General features: G+C 43.8%; 1 protein-coding gene and 3 long non-coding RNA genes across 6 annotated transcripts in view; 1 reads left to right on the top strand and 3 right to left on the bottom strand.

Moving 5' to 3' along the window:
• Positions 1–17,463, top strand: part of hmgcs1 (3-hydroxy-3-methylglutaryl-CoA synthase 1 (soluble)) — a 17,761-nt gene extending 298 nt beyond the window's left edge. The window contains exons 2-10 of the mRNA XM_061034616.1: positions 1,292–1,740; positions 7,401–7,526; positions 7,782–7,946; positions 8,081–8,249; positions 13,996–14,166; positions 16,043–16,149; positions 16,251–16,376; positions 17,095–17,246; positions 17,329–17,463. Coding sequence (XP_060890599.1) covers positions 1,293–1,740; positions 7,401–7,526; positions 7,782–7,946; positions 8,081–8,249; positions 13,996–14,166; positions 16,043–16,149; positions 16,251–16,376; positions 17,095–17,246; positions 17,329–17,406 — 1,542 coding nt within the window. The 5' untranslated portion in view covers position 1,292 and the 3' untranslated portion in view covers positions 17,407–17,463. The remainder of the gene's footprint in view (positions 1–1,291; positions 1,741–7,400; positions 7,527–7,781; positions 7,947–8,080; positions 8,250–13,995; positions 14,167–16,042; positions 16,150–16,250; positions 16,377–17,094; positions 17,247–17,328) is intronic.
• Positions 10,330–12,230, bottom strand: LOC132971853 (uncharacterized). Of its 3 annotated transcripts, XR_009672811.1 has the most exons (6): positions 12,179–12,230; positions 11,917–12,046; positions 11,822–11,883; positions 11,568–11,662; positions 11,312–11,435; positions 10,330–10,420 (listed from the first exon to the last, which is right to left on the bottom strand). It is a non-coding gene; the product is annotated as an uncharacterized LOC132971853 (long non-coding RNA). The 3 variants fall into 3 exon arrangements; XR_009672810.1 differs by lacking the exon at positions 10,330–10,420 and having other exon boundaries at positions 11,228–11,435; positions 11,758–11,883; positions 11,950–12,046; XR_009672812.1 differs by lacking the exons at positions 10,330–10,420; positions 12,179–12,230 and having other exon boundaries at positions 11,228–11,435; positions 11,758–11,883; positions 11,950–12,073.
• LOC132971855 (uncharacterized) lies at positions 14,288–14,404 on the bottom strand. The gene is made up of 2 exons (XR_009672814.1): positions 14,369–14,404; positions 14,288–14,331 (listed from the first exon to the last, which is right to left on the bottom strand). It is a non-coding gene; the product is annotated as an uncharacterized LOC132971855 (long non-coding RNA).
• LOC132971856 (uncharacterized) lies at positions 14,967–15,249 on the bottom strand. The gene is made up of 2 exons (XR_009672815.1): positions 15,216–15,249; positions 14,967–15,102 (listed from the first exon to the last, which is right to left on the bottom strand). It is a non-coding gene; the product is annotated as an uncharacterized LOC132971856 (long non-coding RNA).
• Positions 17,464–17,500: the final 37 nt, after the last annotated feature.

Here is a 17,500-nt window from a genome sequence, read left to right on the forward strand (position 1 = left end):
GTGTCCGGGTAGAAACGTGACTCGAGCTGTTTATATATATATATATATATATATATATAAATGTATGTATTTATATTCATATAGTGTTTGTTTAAACCGGTTAGCTTCTGTGCTAACAGCCGGTGTGTTCACTGTATTACGTGAACTATCAGGAAATCCCGTTGGTGACCTTTGACCCAGTGAGCTGATCTCCGTTATCTAAAGATGATTCTGGTAAATAATCACAGATATCGAGTTTCACTAACACAAGTTTAAGTTTTAATGATGTTAAATGTTCTCACACATTCCTCCTCGTTTTATTCACCGACATGATTATTAATAAATAAAATAACTAACTGTCAAACTGACCTAACATATGCTCCAGTTAGCTCTGTTAGTCTGGGTAATGTAGTTTATAAATGTGAAGTAAAGCAGACAGGTAATAATATTATTACCAGGTACTTCACGCATTGAGTGTCATAATACTACAGCAGCTATGTGTGAGCTTACATGCTAACTGGTGTAGTGGTGAAAAGAGAGACCGTGCTAACTGGTGACTTTCTGCATTCTTGTTTAGTTTTTAATGTCAGATATTCTGATCAGACGTAAAACTGAAGAGGCATCATGGGACAACCACCGGCTCATAGTGCTGAAAGTCACCCGTTGACACGGTCACTCTTTAAACCGTTACACCGGCTCATAGTGCTGAAAGTCACCCGTTGACACGGTCACTCTTTAAACCGTTACACCGGCTCATAGTGCTGAAAGTCACCCGTTGACACGGTCACTCTTTAAACCGTTACACCGGCTCATAGTGCTGAAAGTCACCCGTTGACACGGTCACTCTTTAAACCGTTACACCGGCTCATAGTGCTGAAAGTCACCCGTTGACACGGTCACTCTTTAAACCGTTACACCGGCTCATAGTGTTGAAAGTCACCCGTTGACACGGTCACTCTTTAAACCGTTACACCGGCTCATAGTGCTGAAAGTCACCCGTTGACACGGTCACTCTTTAAACCGTTACACCGGCTCATACTGCTGAAAGTCACCCGTTGACACGGTCACTCTTTAAACCGTTACACCGGCTCATAGTGCTGAAAGTCACCCGTTGACACGGTCACTCTTTAAACCGTTACACCGGCTCATAGTGCTGAAAGTCACCCGTTGACACGGTCACTCTTTAAACCGTTACACCGGCTCATAGTGCTGAAAGTCAGTTTAAAAAACTTTTGGTTTTTAATCTGAACAGTGTCTGATGCTGGACATGACCCCCCCCCCCCCCCCCCATCCTCTTGTGTCCCCCCCTCAGGATGCCAGGATCCGCCTCGATCAGCTGTTTGGGACCGTGGCCCAAAGATGTAGGCATCATGGCCTTGGAGCTGTACTTCCCGTCTCAGTATGTGGACCAGGCGGAGTTGGAGCAGTTTGATGGCGTGGCGGCGGGTAAATACACGGTGGGACTGGGTCAGGCTCGAATGGGTTTCTGCTCAGACTGCGAGGACATCAACTCGCTGTGCCTGACGGTGGTGCAGAGGCTGATGGAGAGGAACAACCTGTCCTACGACAGCGTGGGCCGGCTCGAGGTCGGCACAGAAACCATCATTGACAAATCCAAGTCGGTGAAGACGGTCATCATGCAGCTGTTCGAGGACTCGGGGAACACGGACGTGGAGGGAATTGACACCACCAACGCCTGCTACGGAGGCACCGCCGCACTCTTCAACGCCGTCAACTGGGTGGAGTCCAGCTCCTGGGACGGTGAGGACGCACACAAACTTCCTGTTTAAAATATCAGGTGAAGTCTGGAGGCGGCCATGTTTGTTTGAATCTCTAGAATGTAGCATCATGCTAATTCATGATGCTAACAGTGAAGTCTTGTTTTTAGTGAACTGTCCCTTTAAACGTGGACCTGAAACCTGATTGGTTCAAAGGCTCGCCCCCTTAATGTGTCTCAGCTGGTCATTGATTGGTTGATTTGGAGTGTTTAAAAAAATGTGTATTACTTATATTTGATTTGCTTTTCTTAATGAAGATACATTAAAATAAAGACAGAATTTAACGTTGGTTTCAGTTTAACCTTTTTAAATATTCTCTTCAGACTTTGTGATGGCTTTTAAAGTCAGTCCACTTTTTCCATTTTCCTTGGCAAGCAGATTGTTGTAGTCTTAAATTGTGTGTTCTCCATATCATGTAGTTTTTCAACAATGTCCAACCAGTTTCTCCGAGTGGGGGCGGGGGGGTCCTCCTTACACCACTTTCTTGTTATAGCTTTCTTTGATGCCACCAGTAGTATTCCAGCCAGGTATCTGTCTTTACTTTGTATATTGTGTTAAATTTCCCAGATACAGCACTTCACAAGTCTTAGGAAGTTCATAACTTAAACTTGCTTTAATTCCTTTCCTTTCATCCCAGTACTCAGTCATTTTCACACATTGCCAAAAAACATGAGCATCATCATGTTCCCCACACTGTCTCCAGCCAGGCTGTGGGACAAGTGAGAATCTTCCTTTAAGTTTTGGTGTGATGAAAAATCTCACAATATTTCTCCAGCCGTATTCCCTCCACATTCTAGAGCTTGACGTTCTACTCTGTGTCCTACACATGTTATGCTACTCTTCCTTGGTTATTTTTTTCTTTTTTCCCATTTATCTCTCATGTACAGAGTTGAAGTTTTTCTATTTCTCACCATATTTTGATACAACACTGAAATTACTCTCTTGACTGTACCTCTGTATGCATTACATATTGTTACAATCAATCCATTTAATTCACATGGGGAATCCGGCTTTATGTCCTTATTGAAATAATCTCTGATTTGTAGGTAAATGTAGAAATCTTTGTTTTCTAAGTTATATTCTCTCCTTAGTTTTAGAAAACTTTTGATTTTTCCTTTTTCGATTAATGTGTCAATAATTGTTATGCCTCTATCTGCCCACTGTTTAAACCTCTGGTTTAGAGTCCCTGGTTTGAAATTAGTGTCATAGGCCATCCAACTCAAAATCTTTGCCTCATTCTCCAATTTGTATTTCTTAACTACTTTAAACCAGATTCCCAAGGTGAACCCAGTGATTGAATTCAATAATCCCTCCTTTTCCTTATACATGTTTCTGTTCGCAATCATACTCTGCACGTGGCACCCTTCCATGTTCAACTCAATCTCCTTCCATCCTGTAAAATAATTAGCATCACACCAACCTATCAAGGGCCGGAGTTGAGCGGCATAGTAATATTCTTGGAGGTTAGGCAGTGCCAAGCCTCCCTCGTCTTTGGGTATCTGAAGTGTAGGGAATCTAATTCTCGGTTTATGCCCATTCCAGATAAATCGTGAAATTTTTTTGTCCCACTCTTGAAACTGAGAGGGAGGGATTCGCACCGGCAAACAGTGAAACAAGTACAAGAGTCTTGGTAGCACATTCATCTTAATGATTTCAATCCTTGAGCTGAAATCTAACATCAATACTGACCATCTATCCATATCCTTAAACATTTCCTGGTTAAGGGGTTTGTAATTAATTTCAAACAATTTGGATAATGTATTTGTAATGTTTATTCCTAAGTAATGAATTGTTCTTTTGCTTCAGTTGAAATTATATGTTTGTTGTATTTCTTTAGATGGTGAGTAATTCAATGGTAAGGTCTGTGTTTTCTGCACATTTAGTTTATATCCTGAAAGGTAACCATCATTCTCCAATAGTGTCATCAACTTTGGAAGACAGGTGTCTGGTTGTTTTAGATGAATCAGAACATCGTCTGCGAACAGCCCAATTGTGTGCTCCCTGCCTCCCACTTCCACCCCCTTTATTTCTTCATTTTACCTTATTGCTTGAGCGAGCGGCTCAATAAAGATTGAGAAGAGCGTAGGGGACAGACAGCAGCCCTGTCTGGTAGACCTTTCTAACTTAAACTCACATTTATTTTGATTCTTGCCCTTGGATCCTGATATAATGTCTTAATACAATTAACTGAGTCTTGGTTGAACCCAAAGCAGAGATATAAAAACTTCCAGCGAACGCTGTCGAAAGCTTTTTCAGCATCCAAACTAATTAATATAGCTCTTTCTCCTTTTCTTTGTATTTCTTCAATTATATGTAGCGTCCTTCTTATATTATCTCGCGTCTGTCTTCCCTTGATAAAACCCGATTGATCTTCATGAATCAATTCTGACATAAAGGTTTCAAATCTATTACATAAAATGGATGTGTACAACTTGTAGTCACAATTTAGCATCGATATCGGCCTATAGTTTTCACATAATTCTTTGTCTTTACCTCCTTTGGGAATTACTGTGATAATGGCCTCTTTCCATGAGGGAGGTAGGTTTCCATTTTTTAATGTTTGATTAAATGATGCTAGTAACATTGGATTTAGTTCCTTTCTTAACATTCTGTACCATTCAGGTGAATAGCCATCACTTCCTGGGGCCTTGTTAGACTTGAGTTTCTTAATTGCGTTTTCTAATTCTTTTTCTGTGATCTCTGAGTTTAAGATTACATTTTGGGATTCACCTATTGCTGGAAGGTCTAATGAATTTAAAAACACTTTAACCATGTCCTCATCCCCAGAGGCAGGTTGTGAGTACAGCTTTTTATAATATTCTTCAAACACTTTTTCTATCTCTTCTGGTTTATAAAGTAACACTTTAGACGTAGGTTCTCTAATTTTATGAATTGTGCCAAGTTGTTGTTTATTCCTCAGTCCCCTAGCCAGTGATTTTGTTGCTTTTGGTCCCCCCTCATAGTAGATTTGTCTTTAATTTTCTTTTCCACTTCTAAAATGTCATCTGTTACTTTCCTAACCTTTTTTAATTTGGTTGTACTTCTCTGGGTCATTTGTGTTTTTATGTTCTTGTTCTAACTTTTTAAGCTCTCCAATTTTATCCTGATACTCTTTCAGCCTCGCTTTTTTTTGATGCGCTGCGTATGATATTAGCTTTCCCCTCATCACAGCTTTCATAGCATCCCACAGAATAGTGGGATCTACTTCACCATTATCGTTCTCTTTTCTATACGTGTTGATGTCATTCTTTATTTTCCCCATCAGGGTTTTATCATTAAGCATGCTAATATTCAATCTCCAAGTTGTGTTCTTTTCTCTCTTATTTAAATGTAATGTCAGATATACGCTACAATGATCTGATAGATCAGCTACTCCTATCTTACATTCCTCGACCCTAAATCTTTCTTCTGAGCTCATAAAAAAGTAGTCAATTCTTGAGTGGGTTGAATGAAGTGCAGAGTAAAAGGTATAGTCCCTCTCAAGCGGGTGGGTTTCTCTCCAAACGTCCACTATTCCCAACTCCGTCAGTGTTGTATTTATAAATCTGGCCAGGTGTGTTTTACTACTTTTCTTTGTACTGTTTGTGTCTACGTTATGTTTTAGTGCAACATTCATATCACCTCCACAGATCAGGATCCCCTCCGTTTCTAGACTAATGATATCGAACAGTACCTTGAAAAAGTGTTTATCCGATTCTGGGGGCGCGTATATATTGAATAAAGTGACCAATTGGTCTCCTAATTTACCCTTCACCATAACGTAGCGGCCTTCTTTGTCCTTTACCTCTTTTAAGTTTTCAAATTTTGTCATGTTAGAAACCAGAATTGCCACCCCTCTTCTGCTGCCCTTTCTATATGAGCTATAGAAGGTGTTTCTAAAACCCATGGTCTTTAAGTTTTCATGTTCCTGTTGTGTGTGTGTGTGTGTGTACAGGTGTGTCTCCTGCAAGAAAATGACCTGTGCTTTCTCTTTTTTAAATCGATTGAGTACTTTACCCCTTTTTTTGGTATTATTCAACCCATTCACATTCAGAGAGGCTATTTTTAGTGCTTCAAGTCTCATTCTTTCCCTCTTTTGAGTGTTTCTTTGTTTTCCTGACACCAATAACAACATGAACTGTCAAAACTGAAACAACAAGAACAAAATGAACAATCTTCCAATAGCATAGGGCTCTCTCTCTTGAACCCAAATGCCCGTTGGGGGGCAAGGGGAAAGTCCTTCTTCTCAAGAAGGGCCCCTCACTAGCGGAAGGCAATGACTCTCCGAGGAGTCTTCCTTTCCTTCTAGATAGGTCCAACATATATCCTGCAAACTTTTCCTGCCAGTCGAGTAATTCTCAATTTCAAATTAGACGTTTCTAACGGGAGGAAGGAATGCTGTCGATTTGCATCAAGTCTTTGTGCTTAGGTATAAAAATCAAACAAACAAAAAAACAACCAAAATATGGTCAAGTATAACCTTTCTAGGTGGTGAACCCTTGAGAAATAGAAGTTAGTGAAAAGTAATTAAGATTTCACCTAGTTCAAAACTTAAATATTCTGTCTCTAGATATTTAAATTAAAGTATGCGTATGTCCTGCTTACAGCTTCCTCCCGTTCCTCTCAGTTGTTGTCCTCATCTTCGAAACTCCTGCAGCTTTTGCTTTGCTCTTTGGCTCGCCTCACTCCGCACAGCTGATCCTACGACTCGTTGCCATGGAAACGCTCTCTGTATACGGTCCATCGAATCTCCCTCGTCTGTGTGTCTCACCTGCACTTTGAGCCCCTTCTCCTCCATACCTGTCGCTGCTTCCCCTGCACTGTTGTAGAATCTGGGGCCCTCAGACCAGTGTATTTTAATCCTCGTCAGCGGCGTTTTCCTTCAGCACCTTTTTTATTTCGGAGTAGGATTTGTGTTTCTGCACCACGTCATTTGCGTAATCGTGGTCGAAAAATATTGGTTTGTCGTCAATTTTGATTCGCTTTTGCCATAAGGAGCATTTCCTTTGTTTCAAATTGGAGAAAATTGACAATTATAGATCGCGGTGCTGCTCCAGGTCGCGGTCTCCCCGCCGCCGCTCTGTGCGCCCGTTCAATCTGCAGGCAAGTTTCCTCATCCAGTGCCAATTCTCTCCGTAGTAAACTCTCCACAAATCGGGACACAGTATCCCCCTCTGCACCCTCCGGGACCCCGAAAATGCGCACATTGTTCCTTCGTGACCTCCCCTCTGAGTCAGTCACTTTTTCTCTCAGACTTCTCTGTGTTTTGAGCGCGGTCAGGTCAGCAGGTCGTCAGGTCAGCAGGTCAGTATTTGCTCTTTAAAGGTGTTGAATTCCTGCCTGAAGTCAGCTTTGAATTCTTCCTTAAATGTTGCGAAGTCCTGTTTTATTTCTTGTTTGAGTCCTCGTGTTTCTCTCGTTAAGCTAGTTAGCCCCTCGGGCAGCGTGTCGGCGTTAGCTCTCTGCTCGTCTGCGGCGTTTTCCTCCATGTCCAGTTCTCCTCCCGTTTTATTCTTTCTGTGTTTTAGGGGTTATTTTATCCTCGACTGGCAGAAGCTGCCATCGCTTTCACTGCGAAACCGGAAGTCTCCGATTTGGAGGTTTTTGAACTCGTCACGAACGTGATCATGTGACCAGATGTTTCTCTTTGTGTCGTCTCTGCAGGTCGCTATGCGTTGGTGGTGGCGGGGGACATCGCCGTATACGCCACAGGAAGTGCTCGGCCTACGGGGGGCGCAGGAGCGGTGGCCATGCTGGTCGGTCCAAACGCTCCGCTGGCCTTTGAGCGAGGTGAGAACAGATGAGGAACGCTCAGTGTGACATCATGTGACCTCTGTTATAAACGACTTCCTGTTCAAAGACGCTTTAATCGTTTATTTTCCACAAACACGAGAAACTACAGCCGCCGTTACCGGCTCGTAAAAACAACTTGAGATTAGGGGGCGCAGGCACGTCCAAACAATCGGCCTTTATTATGTGTTAGTTTTGATCAGAGATGATTGATTGCGTGTCTCTAAAACATTTTAAAATAATATATATGTGCAGGTCTGAGAGGAACCCACATGCAGCACGCGTACGACTTCTACAAACCGGACCTGGTCTCTGAGTACCCCGTGGTGGACGGGAAGCTCTCCATAGAGTGCTACCTGAGCGCTCTGGACCGCTGCTACTCCGTGTACCGCAGTAAGATCCAGGCTCAGTGGCAGAGAGGTACGGGGTTCAAACCTTCAGCTGCTGATCTGCTCCCTGATTGGCTGCTGGGATAACAGTGTAATGAGTTAAGAGGATGTGACCTCTGTGTTGAGATGACCCCTGACCCCGTCTTGTTCTGGTGTTTGTGACAGACGGCGTGGAGAAGCTGTTCAGCCTGGAGGACTTTGGCTTCCTGCTCTTTCACTCTCCGTACTGTAAGCTCGTTCAGAAGTCTTTAGCTCGCCTCATGCTCAACGACTTCCTGAGTCACCCGAGTCCCAACATGCAGAGCGGCGCCTTCACGGGACTCGAGGCCTTCAGGTACCTCATTAACCTGTGTGTGTGTGTCATTAACCAGGGTTCCCACTCATCCTGGAAAACAGTAGACTAATTCCCCAGTACTGGAAAACACCTGGAAAATAAGAGTAAAAAGTCAAATGTCCTGGGAAATGATTCCAACACTCTCCTACAGAGTTTGACATTTTCACCGCTGCACGTTAATTCTACAATTCTCTTATCAGACTCTTTTATCCAAAGCGACGTACATCAGAGAGTAAGAACAACACAAGCAAGGATCTAGAAAAAAGGGAACAATGTCAGTAAGAGCAAACGATCAGCTTTGAGTCTGATTGGACACACAGGTGCTGACAGGAAGTGACCAGAGGCAAAGCACAACATTGAGGGCAGTTCTTGAGAGCTCTAATCAGTATAGAAACCATCTTATAAGTCGTCGTTATCAAACAAAAACCATCGTCATTACCATCATCATCATCAATAATATGGAGACCATCATCATTAAGTTAGTAGGTATTCATGAAAGAGCTGGCTCTTTAGCTTTTTCTTAAAGGTGCAGAGGGACTCTGCAGATCACATGGAGTTTGGAAGTTCATTCCACCACCGGGGGGCGACAGAGGAGAAGAGTCTAGTCAGAGACTTAGGACCCTGTTGTGAAGGTTGGATCAGACGCCTTTCATTGGCAGAGCGTAGTGGATGGGGGGGAGTGTAGACCTGGATCAGAGAGTTAAAGTAAGGAGGAGCCGTTTTTGTCGCTGTTTTGTAAGCGAGCAGCAGAGTTTTAAATTTGATGCGAGCAGTAACTGGGAGCCAGTGGAAGGAGATGAACAGCGGAGTGACATGTGCTCTTTTAGGAAGGTTGAAGACCAGTCGTGTTGCTGCATTTTGTATAATTTGCAGAGGTTTGATAGTGACTGTAGGAAGACCTGCCAGTAGAGAGTTGCAATAATTGATGCGTGATATCACAAGAGCCTGTACCAGGAGCTGTGTAGTTCTGACAGGTAAGGTCTGATCTTCCTGATGTTGTACAGGGCAAAACCACATGACCGGGCAATCGATTCAAATCGAGGCTGACACCCAGGTTCCGGGCAGACTTTGTGGGCATGAGTTTGGTTTTTCCAAGCTGGATATTGATCTGTGGTTGCATAGAGGGACTGGCTGGGATGACGAGGAGCTCAGTCTTTGAAAGGTTGAGTTGAAGGTGGCGTTCATTCATCCGTTTAGAGATATCAGCAAGGCATGATGAGATTCTTGTAGAGACTGTAACATCGTCTGGCGGGGATGACAGGAAGAGCTGGGTATCGTCAGCATAGCAGTGGTATGAGAAGTCATGAGAGCAGATTATTGAACCAAGTGAGATTGTGTATATGGTGAAGAGAAGGGGACCAAGCACTGACCCTTGAGGTACCCCTGTGGATAAGCTGTGCGCTTTGGACACTTCTCCCTTCCACGACACTCTAAAGGATCGCCCAGAGAGGTAGGACACAAACCAGCAGAGGGCAGATCCTGAGATGTTCAGAGAGCGTGTATAGGAGGATTTGATGGCTGACTGTGTCAAAGGCAGCAGACAGGTCTAGCAGTAATAGAACTGAGGACTGACCCGCAGCTCTGGCAGCACGCAGCGATTCTGTTACTGACAGTAGTGCAGTCTCAGTAGAGTGGCCCCGCTTAAAGCCTGACTGATTTGGGTCAAACAGATCGTTTCTGGACAGGAACTCAGAGACTTGCTTAAAGACTGTGCGCTCAAGTTTTTTTTGACAGAAAGGGCAGAAGAGAAACCGGTCTGTAGTTTTCAACCTGGGCTGGGTTTAGTGTGGGTCTTTTGAGCAGAGGGGTGACCCGAGCTTGCTTTAATGCGGTTAATAAAAGTTTCTATTTGTTACATAATCCACATCGAGGCCTATAGCTAATGTAATGGCTCCGCCACCTATGAAACGTGCGTATCTGGCTGATCACAGCGTACGCAAGACCGGGTGTTGATAAGTGTGGCGGCTGGAAACCATCGTCATTTAAATACCATGCCCATATTTATTCACGGCTCAGCTGTCATCGCCCCCAGAGTTTACAGCATGGATATATGTAATACAGCAAAGAATAGAAATGAGATGTGACATCATAACAGAGAAGTAAAGACCTGAGTGACATCATAACAGAGAAGTAAAGACCTGAGTGACATCATAACAGAGAGAAGTAAAGACCTGAGTGACATCATAACAGAGAGAAGTAAAGACCTGAGTGACATCATAACAAAGAGAAGTAAAGACCTGAGTGACATCATAACAAAGAGAAGTAAAGACCTGAGTGACATCATAACAGAGAGAAGTAAAGACCTGAGTGACATCATAACAGAGAGAAGTAAAGACCTGAGTGACATCATAACAGAGAGAAGTTAAGACCTGAGTGACATCATAACAGAGAGAAGTTAAGACCTGAGTGACATCATAACAGAGAGAAGTTAAGACCTGAGTGACATCATAACAGAGAGAAGTTAAGACCTGAGTGACATCATAACAGAGAGAAGTTAAGACCTGAGTGACATCATAACAGAGAGAAGTTAAGACCTGAGTGACATCATAACAGAGAGAAGTTAAGACCTGAGTGACATCATAACAGAGAGAAGTTAAGACCTGAGTGACATCATAACAGAGAGAAGTTAAGACCTGAGTGACATCATAACAGAGAGAAGTTAAGACCTGAGTGACATCATAACAGAGAGAAGTTAAGACCTGAGTGACATCATAACAGAGAGAAGTTAAGACCTGAGTGACATCATAACAGAGAGAAGTTAAGACCTGAGTGACATCATAACAGAGAGAAGTTAAGACCTGAGTGACATCATAACAGAGAGAAGTTAAGACCTGAGTGACATCATAACAGAGAGAAGTTAAGACCTGAGTGACATCATAACAGAGAGAAGTTAAGACCTGAGTGACATCATAACAGAGAGAAGTTAAGACCTGAGTGACATCATAACAGAGAGAAGTTAAGACCTGAGTGACATCATAACAGAGAGAAGTTAAGACCTGAGTGACATCATAACAGAGAGAAGTTAAGACCTGAGTGACATCATAACAGAGAGAAGTTAAGACCTGAGTGACATCATAACAGAGAAGTAAAGACCTGAGTGACATCATAACAGAGAAGTAAAGACCTGAGTGACATCATAACAGAGAAGTAAAGACCTGAGTGACATCATAACAGAGAAGTAAAGACCTGAGTGACATCATAACAGAGAGAAGTTAAGACCTGAGTGACATCATAACAGAGAGAAGTTAAGACCTGAGTGACATCATAACAGAGAGAAGTAAAGACCTGAGTGACATCATAACAGAGAGAAGTTAAGACCTGAGTGACATCATAACAGAGAGAAGTAAAGACCTGAGTGACATCATAACAGAGAAGTAAAGACCTGAGTGACATCATAACAGAGAAGTTAAGACCTGAGTGACATCATAACAGAGAAGTTAAGACCTGAGTGACATCATAACAGAGAGAAGTAAAGACCTGAGTGACATCATAACAGTGAAGTTAAGACCTGAGTGACATCATAACAGAGAAGTAAAGACCTGAGTGACATCATAACAGAGAGAAGTTAAGACCTGAGTGACATCATAACAGAGAAGTAAAGACCTGAGTGACATCATAACAGAGAAGTAAAGACCTGAGTGACATCATAACAGAGAGAAGTTAAGACCTGAGTGACATCATAACAGAGAGAAGTAAAGACCTGAGTGACATCATAACAGAGAAGTAAAGACCTGAGTGACATCATAACAGAGAGAAGTAAAGACCTGAGTGACATCATAACAGAGAGAAGTAAAGACCTGAGTGACATCATAACAGAGAGAAGTTAAGACCTGAGTGACATCATAACAGAGAGAAGTAAAGACCTGAGTGACATCATGACAGAGAGAAGTAAAGACCTGAGTGACATCATGACAGAGAGAAGTAAAGACCTGAGTGACATCATAACAGAGAGAAGTAAAGACCTGAGTGACATCATAACAGAGAGAAGTTAAGACCTGAGTGACATCATAACAGAGAGAAGTAAAGACCTGAGTGACATCATAACAGAGAGAAGTAAAGACCTGAGTGACATCATAACAGAGAAGTTAAGACCTGAGTGACATCATAACAGAGAGAAGTTAAGACCTGAGTGACATCATAACAGAGAGAAGTAAAGACCTGAGTGACATCATAACAGTGAAGTAAAGACCTGAGTGACATCATAACAGTGAAGTAAAGACCTGAGTGACATCATAACAGTGAAGTAAAGACCTGAGTGACATCATAACAGAGAAGTTAAGACCTGAGGGACATCATAACAGAGAGAAGTAAAGACCTGAGTGACATCATAACAGTGAAGTAAAGACCTGAGTGACATCATAACAGTGAAGTAAAGACCTGAGTGACATCATAACAGAGAGAAGTAAAGACCTGAGTGACATCATAACAGAGAGAAGTTAAGACCTGAGTGACATCATAACAGTGAAGTAAAGACCTGAGTGACATCATAACAGAGAGAAGTAAAGACATGAGTGACATCATAACAGAGAGAAGTAAAGACCTGAGTGACATCATAACAGAGAGAAGTAAAGACCTGAGTGACATCATAACAGTGAAGTAAAGACCTGAGTGACATCATAACAGAGAGAAGTAAAGACCTGAGTGACATCATAACAGAGAGAAGTAAAGACCTGAGTGACATCATAACAGAGAGAAGTTAAGACCTGAGTGACATCATAACAGAGAGAAGTAAAGACCTGAGTGACATCATAACAGAGAGAAGTAAAGACCTGAGTGACATCATAACAGAGAGAAGTTAAGACCTGAGTGACATCATAACAGAGAGAAGTAAAGACCTGAGTGACATCATAACAGAGAGAAGTAAAGACCTGAGTGACATCATAACAGAGAGAAGTAAAGACCTGAGTGACATCATAACAGAGAGAAGTAAAGACCTGAGTGACATCATAACAGAGAGAAGTTAAGACCTGAGTGACATCATAACAGAGAGAAGTAAAGACCTGAGTGACATCATAACAGAGAGAAGTAAAGACCTGATTGACATCATAACAGAGAAGTAAAGACCTGAGTGACATCATAACAGAGAGAAGTAAAGACCTGAGTGACATCATAACAGAGAGAAGTAAAGACCTGATTGACATCATAACAGAGAGAAGTAAAGACCTGAGTGACATCATAACAGAGAGAAGTAAAGACCTGATTGACATCATAACAGAGAGAAGTAAAGACCTGAGTGACATCATAACAGAGAGAAGTAAAGACCTGATTGACATCATAACAGAGAAGTAAAGACCTGAGTGACATCATAACAGAGAGAAGTAAAGACCTGAGTGACATCATAACAGAGAGAAGTAAAGACCTGAGTGACATCATAACAGAGAGAAGTAAAGACCTGAGTGACATCATAACAGAGAGAAGTTAAGACCTGAGTGACATCATAACAGAGAAGTAAAGACCTGAGTGACATCATAAAGACCTCTATCTCTCCGTCTTAATAAACACTGTTATAGTTTGATCTAATTATTCTCCCACACAGACAGATTCCACACTGACTTGAAAACGTGCGTATACGAACTGAGACCTGGCGTGGGATTTGAGCGTACCCTCCGCTCACGTCCAAATTGATAAGTGCCGAACTTCGCGTGTGTACGTGTGTCATTAACCTGTGTGTGTGTGTGTGTGTGTGTGTGTGTGTGTGTGTGTCATTAACCTGTGTGTGTGTCATTAACCTGTGTGTGTCCTGCAGAGACGTACGAGTTGAGGACACGTACTTTGACCGTGACGTGGAGAAGGCGTTCATGAAGGCGAGCTCTGATCTGTTCGAGGAGAAGACGAGGAGCTCCCTCCTCGTGTCCAATCAGAACGGGAACATGTACACGCCGTCCGTGTACGGCTGCCTCGCCTCGCTGCTCGCCCAGTAAGAAACAAGTCAGCTGACGTGTGGTCATTAGAGAACGACCTTCAGTGTGTGTGTGTTATGACCTTCAGTGTGTGTGTGTGTTATGACCTTCAGTGTGTGTGTGTGTTATGACCTTCAGTGTGTGTGTGTGTGTTATGACCTTCAGTGTGTGTGTGTTATGACCTTCAGTGTGTGTGTGTGTGTGTGTGTGTGTTATGACCTTCAGTGTGTGTGTGTTATGACCTTCAGTGTGTGTGTGTGTTATGACCTTCAGTGTGTGTGTGTTATGACCTTCAGTGTGTGTGTTATGACCTTCAGTGTGTGTGTGTTATGACCTTCAGTGTGTGTGTTATGACCTTCAGTGTGTGTGTGTGTGTTATGACCTTCAGTGTGTGTGTGTGTTATGACCTTCAGTGTGTGTGTGTTATGACCTTCAGTGTGTGTGTGTTATGACCTTCAGTGTGTGTGTGTGTGTGTTATGACCTTCAGTGTGTGTGTGTGTGTTATGACCTTCATTGTGTGTGTGTGTGTGTTATGACCTTCAGTGTGTGTGTGTTATGACCTTCAGTGTGTGTGTGTGTGTGTTATGACCTTCATTGTGTGTGTGTGTGTGTGTGTTATGACCTTCAGTGTGTGTGTGTGTTATGACCTTCAGTGTGTGTGTGTTATGACCTTCAGTGTGTGTGTGTTATGACCTTCAGTGTGTGTGTTATGACCTTCAGTGTGTGTGTTATGACCTTCAGGGTGTGTGTGTGTGTGTTATGACCTTCAGTGTGTGTGTTATGACCTTCAGTGTGTGTGTGTGTTATGACCTTCAGTGTGTGTGTGTTATGACCTTCAGTGTGTGTGTGTTATGACCTTCAGTGTGTGTGTGTTATGACCTTCAGTGTGTGTGTTATGACCTTCAGTGTGTGTGTGTGTGTGTGTTATGACCTTCAGTGTGTGTGTTATGACCTTCAGTATGTGTGTTATGACCTTCAGTGTGTGTGTGTTATGACCTTCAGTGTGTGTGTGTTATGACCTTCAGTGTGTGTGTGTTATGACCTTCAGTGTGTGTGTGTTATGACCTTCAGTGTGTGTGTTATGACCTTCAGTGTGTGTGTGTGTTATGACCTTCAGTGTGTGTGTTATGACCTTCAGTGTGTGTGTGTGTGTTATGACCTTCAGTGTGTGTGTGTGTTATGACCTTCAGTGTGTGTGTTATGACCTTCAGTGTGTGTGTTATGACCTTCAGTGTGTGTGTGTGTGTGTGTTATGACCTTCAGTGTGTGTGTGTGTGTGTGTGTTATGACCTTCAGTGTGTGTGTTATGACCTTCAGTGTGTGTGTGTGTTATGACCTTCAGTGTGTGTGTTATGACCTTCAGTGTGTGTGTTATGACCTTCAGTGTGTGTGTGTGTGTTATGACCTTCAGTGTGTGTGTTATGACCTTCAGTGTGTGTGTTATGACCTTCAGTGTGTGTGTTATGACCTTCAGTGTGTGTGTGTGTTATGACCTTCAGTGTGTGTGTGTGTTATGACCTTCAGTGTGTGTGTTATGACCTTCAGTGTGTGTGTTATGACCTTCAGTGTGTGTGTTATGACCTTCAGTGTGTGTGTGTGTTATGACCTTCAGTGTGTGTGTTATGACCTTCAGTGTGTGTGTGTGTTATGACCTTCAGTGTGTGTGTTATGACCTTCAGTGTGTGTGTTATGACCTTCAGTGTGTGTGTTATGACCTTCAGTGTGTGTGTGTGTTATGACCTTCAGTGTGTGTGTTATGACCTTCAGTGTGTGTGTTATGACCTTCAGTGTGTGTGTGTGTTATGACCTTCAGTGTGTGTGTGTTATGACCTTCAGTGTGTGTGTTATGACCTTCAGTGTGTGTGTTATGACCTTCAGTGTGTGTGTTACAGATGCACGCCGTCTCAGATGGCGGGCCAGAGGATCGGTCTCTTCTCTTACGGGTCGGGTTTTGCTGCCACACTTTATTCTCTCAGAGTGACTCAGGATCACACACCAGGTGAGTGTACCTCTGTGATGTCATCATACCTACATCTGTGATGTCATCACATCATACCTGCAGTGTGTGTGTGTTCCTACCTGTGACTGTGTTTTTTTCAGGGTCCAGTCTGGACAAACTGGTTTCCAGTCTGAGCGACCTGCAGGTCAGACTGGACTCCAGGAAGAAGGTCTCACCTGCCGTCTTCTCTGAGAACATGAAGCTGAGGGAGGAGACTCATCACCTGGGTACGTCCTGCACGCAGTGATGTCACTGAGCAGCAGCCAATCACAGCAGGGTCTGAACACTTTCACCTGAATGTGTGCTGCTGCACAGAGCGCTCCTATTGGCTGCTGCACAGAGCGCTCCTATTGGCTGCTGCAGAGACATTTATTTCTTTATTAGCACACATAAGAAAACATCAAAATAGAATAAACAAAAACATAAAATGTGTGTCAGCATGCTGAGTGGAGCTTCAGGACTCACCTGTCTCTGATGGGGGTCTGAGGGTCTCTGACTGGGGTCTGAGGGGGTCTGAGGGTCTCTGATGGGGGTCCGAGGGTCTCTGATGAGGGTCCGAGGGTCTCTGATGGGGGTCTGAGGGTCTCTGATGAGGGTCTGAGGGTCTCTGATGAGGGTCCGAGGGTCTCTGATGAGGGTCCGAGGGTCTCTGATGAGGGTCTGAGGGTCTCTGATGAGGGTCCGAGGGTCTCTGATGGGGGTCTGAGGGTCTCTGATGAGGGTCCGAGGGTCTCTGATGGGGGTCCGAGGGTCTCTGATGAGGGTCCGAGGGTCTCTGATGAGGGTCCGAGGGTCTCTGATGGGGGTCCGAGGGTCTCTGATGAGGGTCCGAGGGTCTCTGATGGGGGTCCGAGGGTCTCTGATGAGGGTCCGAGGGTCTCTGATGGGGGTCTGAGGGTCAGGGTCTTAAAACAGGATCACTGAGGGTCTCTTGTCTCCGTACAGCGAGCTACGTCCCTCGCGGCGCTGCCGACGATTTGTTTCCGGGGACCTGGTACCTGACCCGAGTGGACGACAAACACCGCAGAGAGTACGCACGCCGACCTCTGACCCACGAGCTGCCTGCAGAGCCGGTCCGCTCCAACCACACCGCCGAGGTAACCTCCAATCACCGCCATCAAGACGACACTTTGTGTGTCTGAATCAGGTCCTGACTGGGTTTGTTTTCTCGTCCTGCAGCACGTCCCCAGTCCCGCCAAGAAGATGCCTCGTATCCCAGCAGCCCCTGCAGGTCCTGAGGCCGCCGTCACTAACTGAGCGCGCTCACACCAGCTCTGAGACTAGAGACAGTAGAGGTCAAAGGTTAGACAGAACGTATGATAAGAATCATCATGTTAGACTGCATCATGAA

The sequence above is a fragment of the Labrus mixtus genome, unplaced genomic scaffold, assembly GCF_963584025.1.
Source record: "Labrus mixtus unplaced genomic scaffold, fLabMix1.1 SCAFFOLD_61, whole genome shotgun sequence".
NCBI classification, from domain to species: Eukaryota; Metazoa; Chordata; class Actinopteri; order Labriformes; family Labridae; genus Labrus; species Labrus mixtus.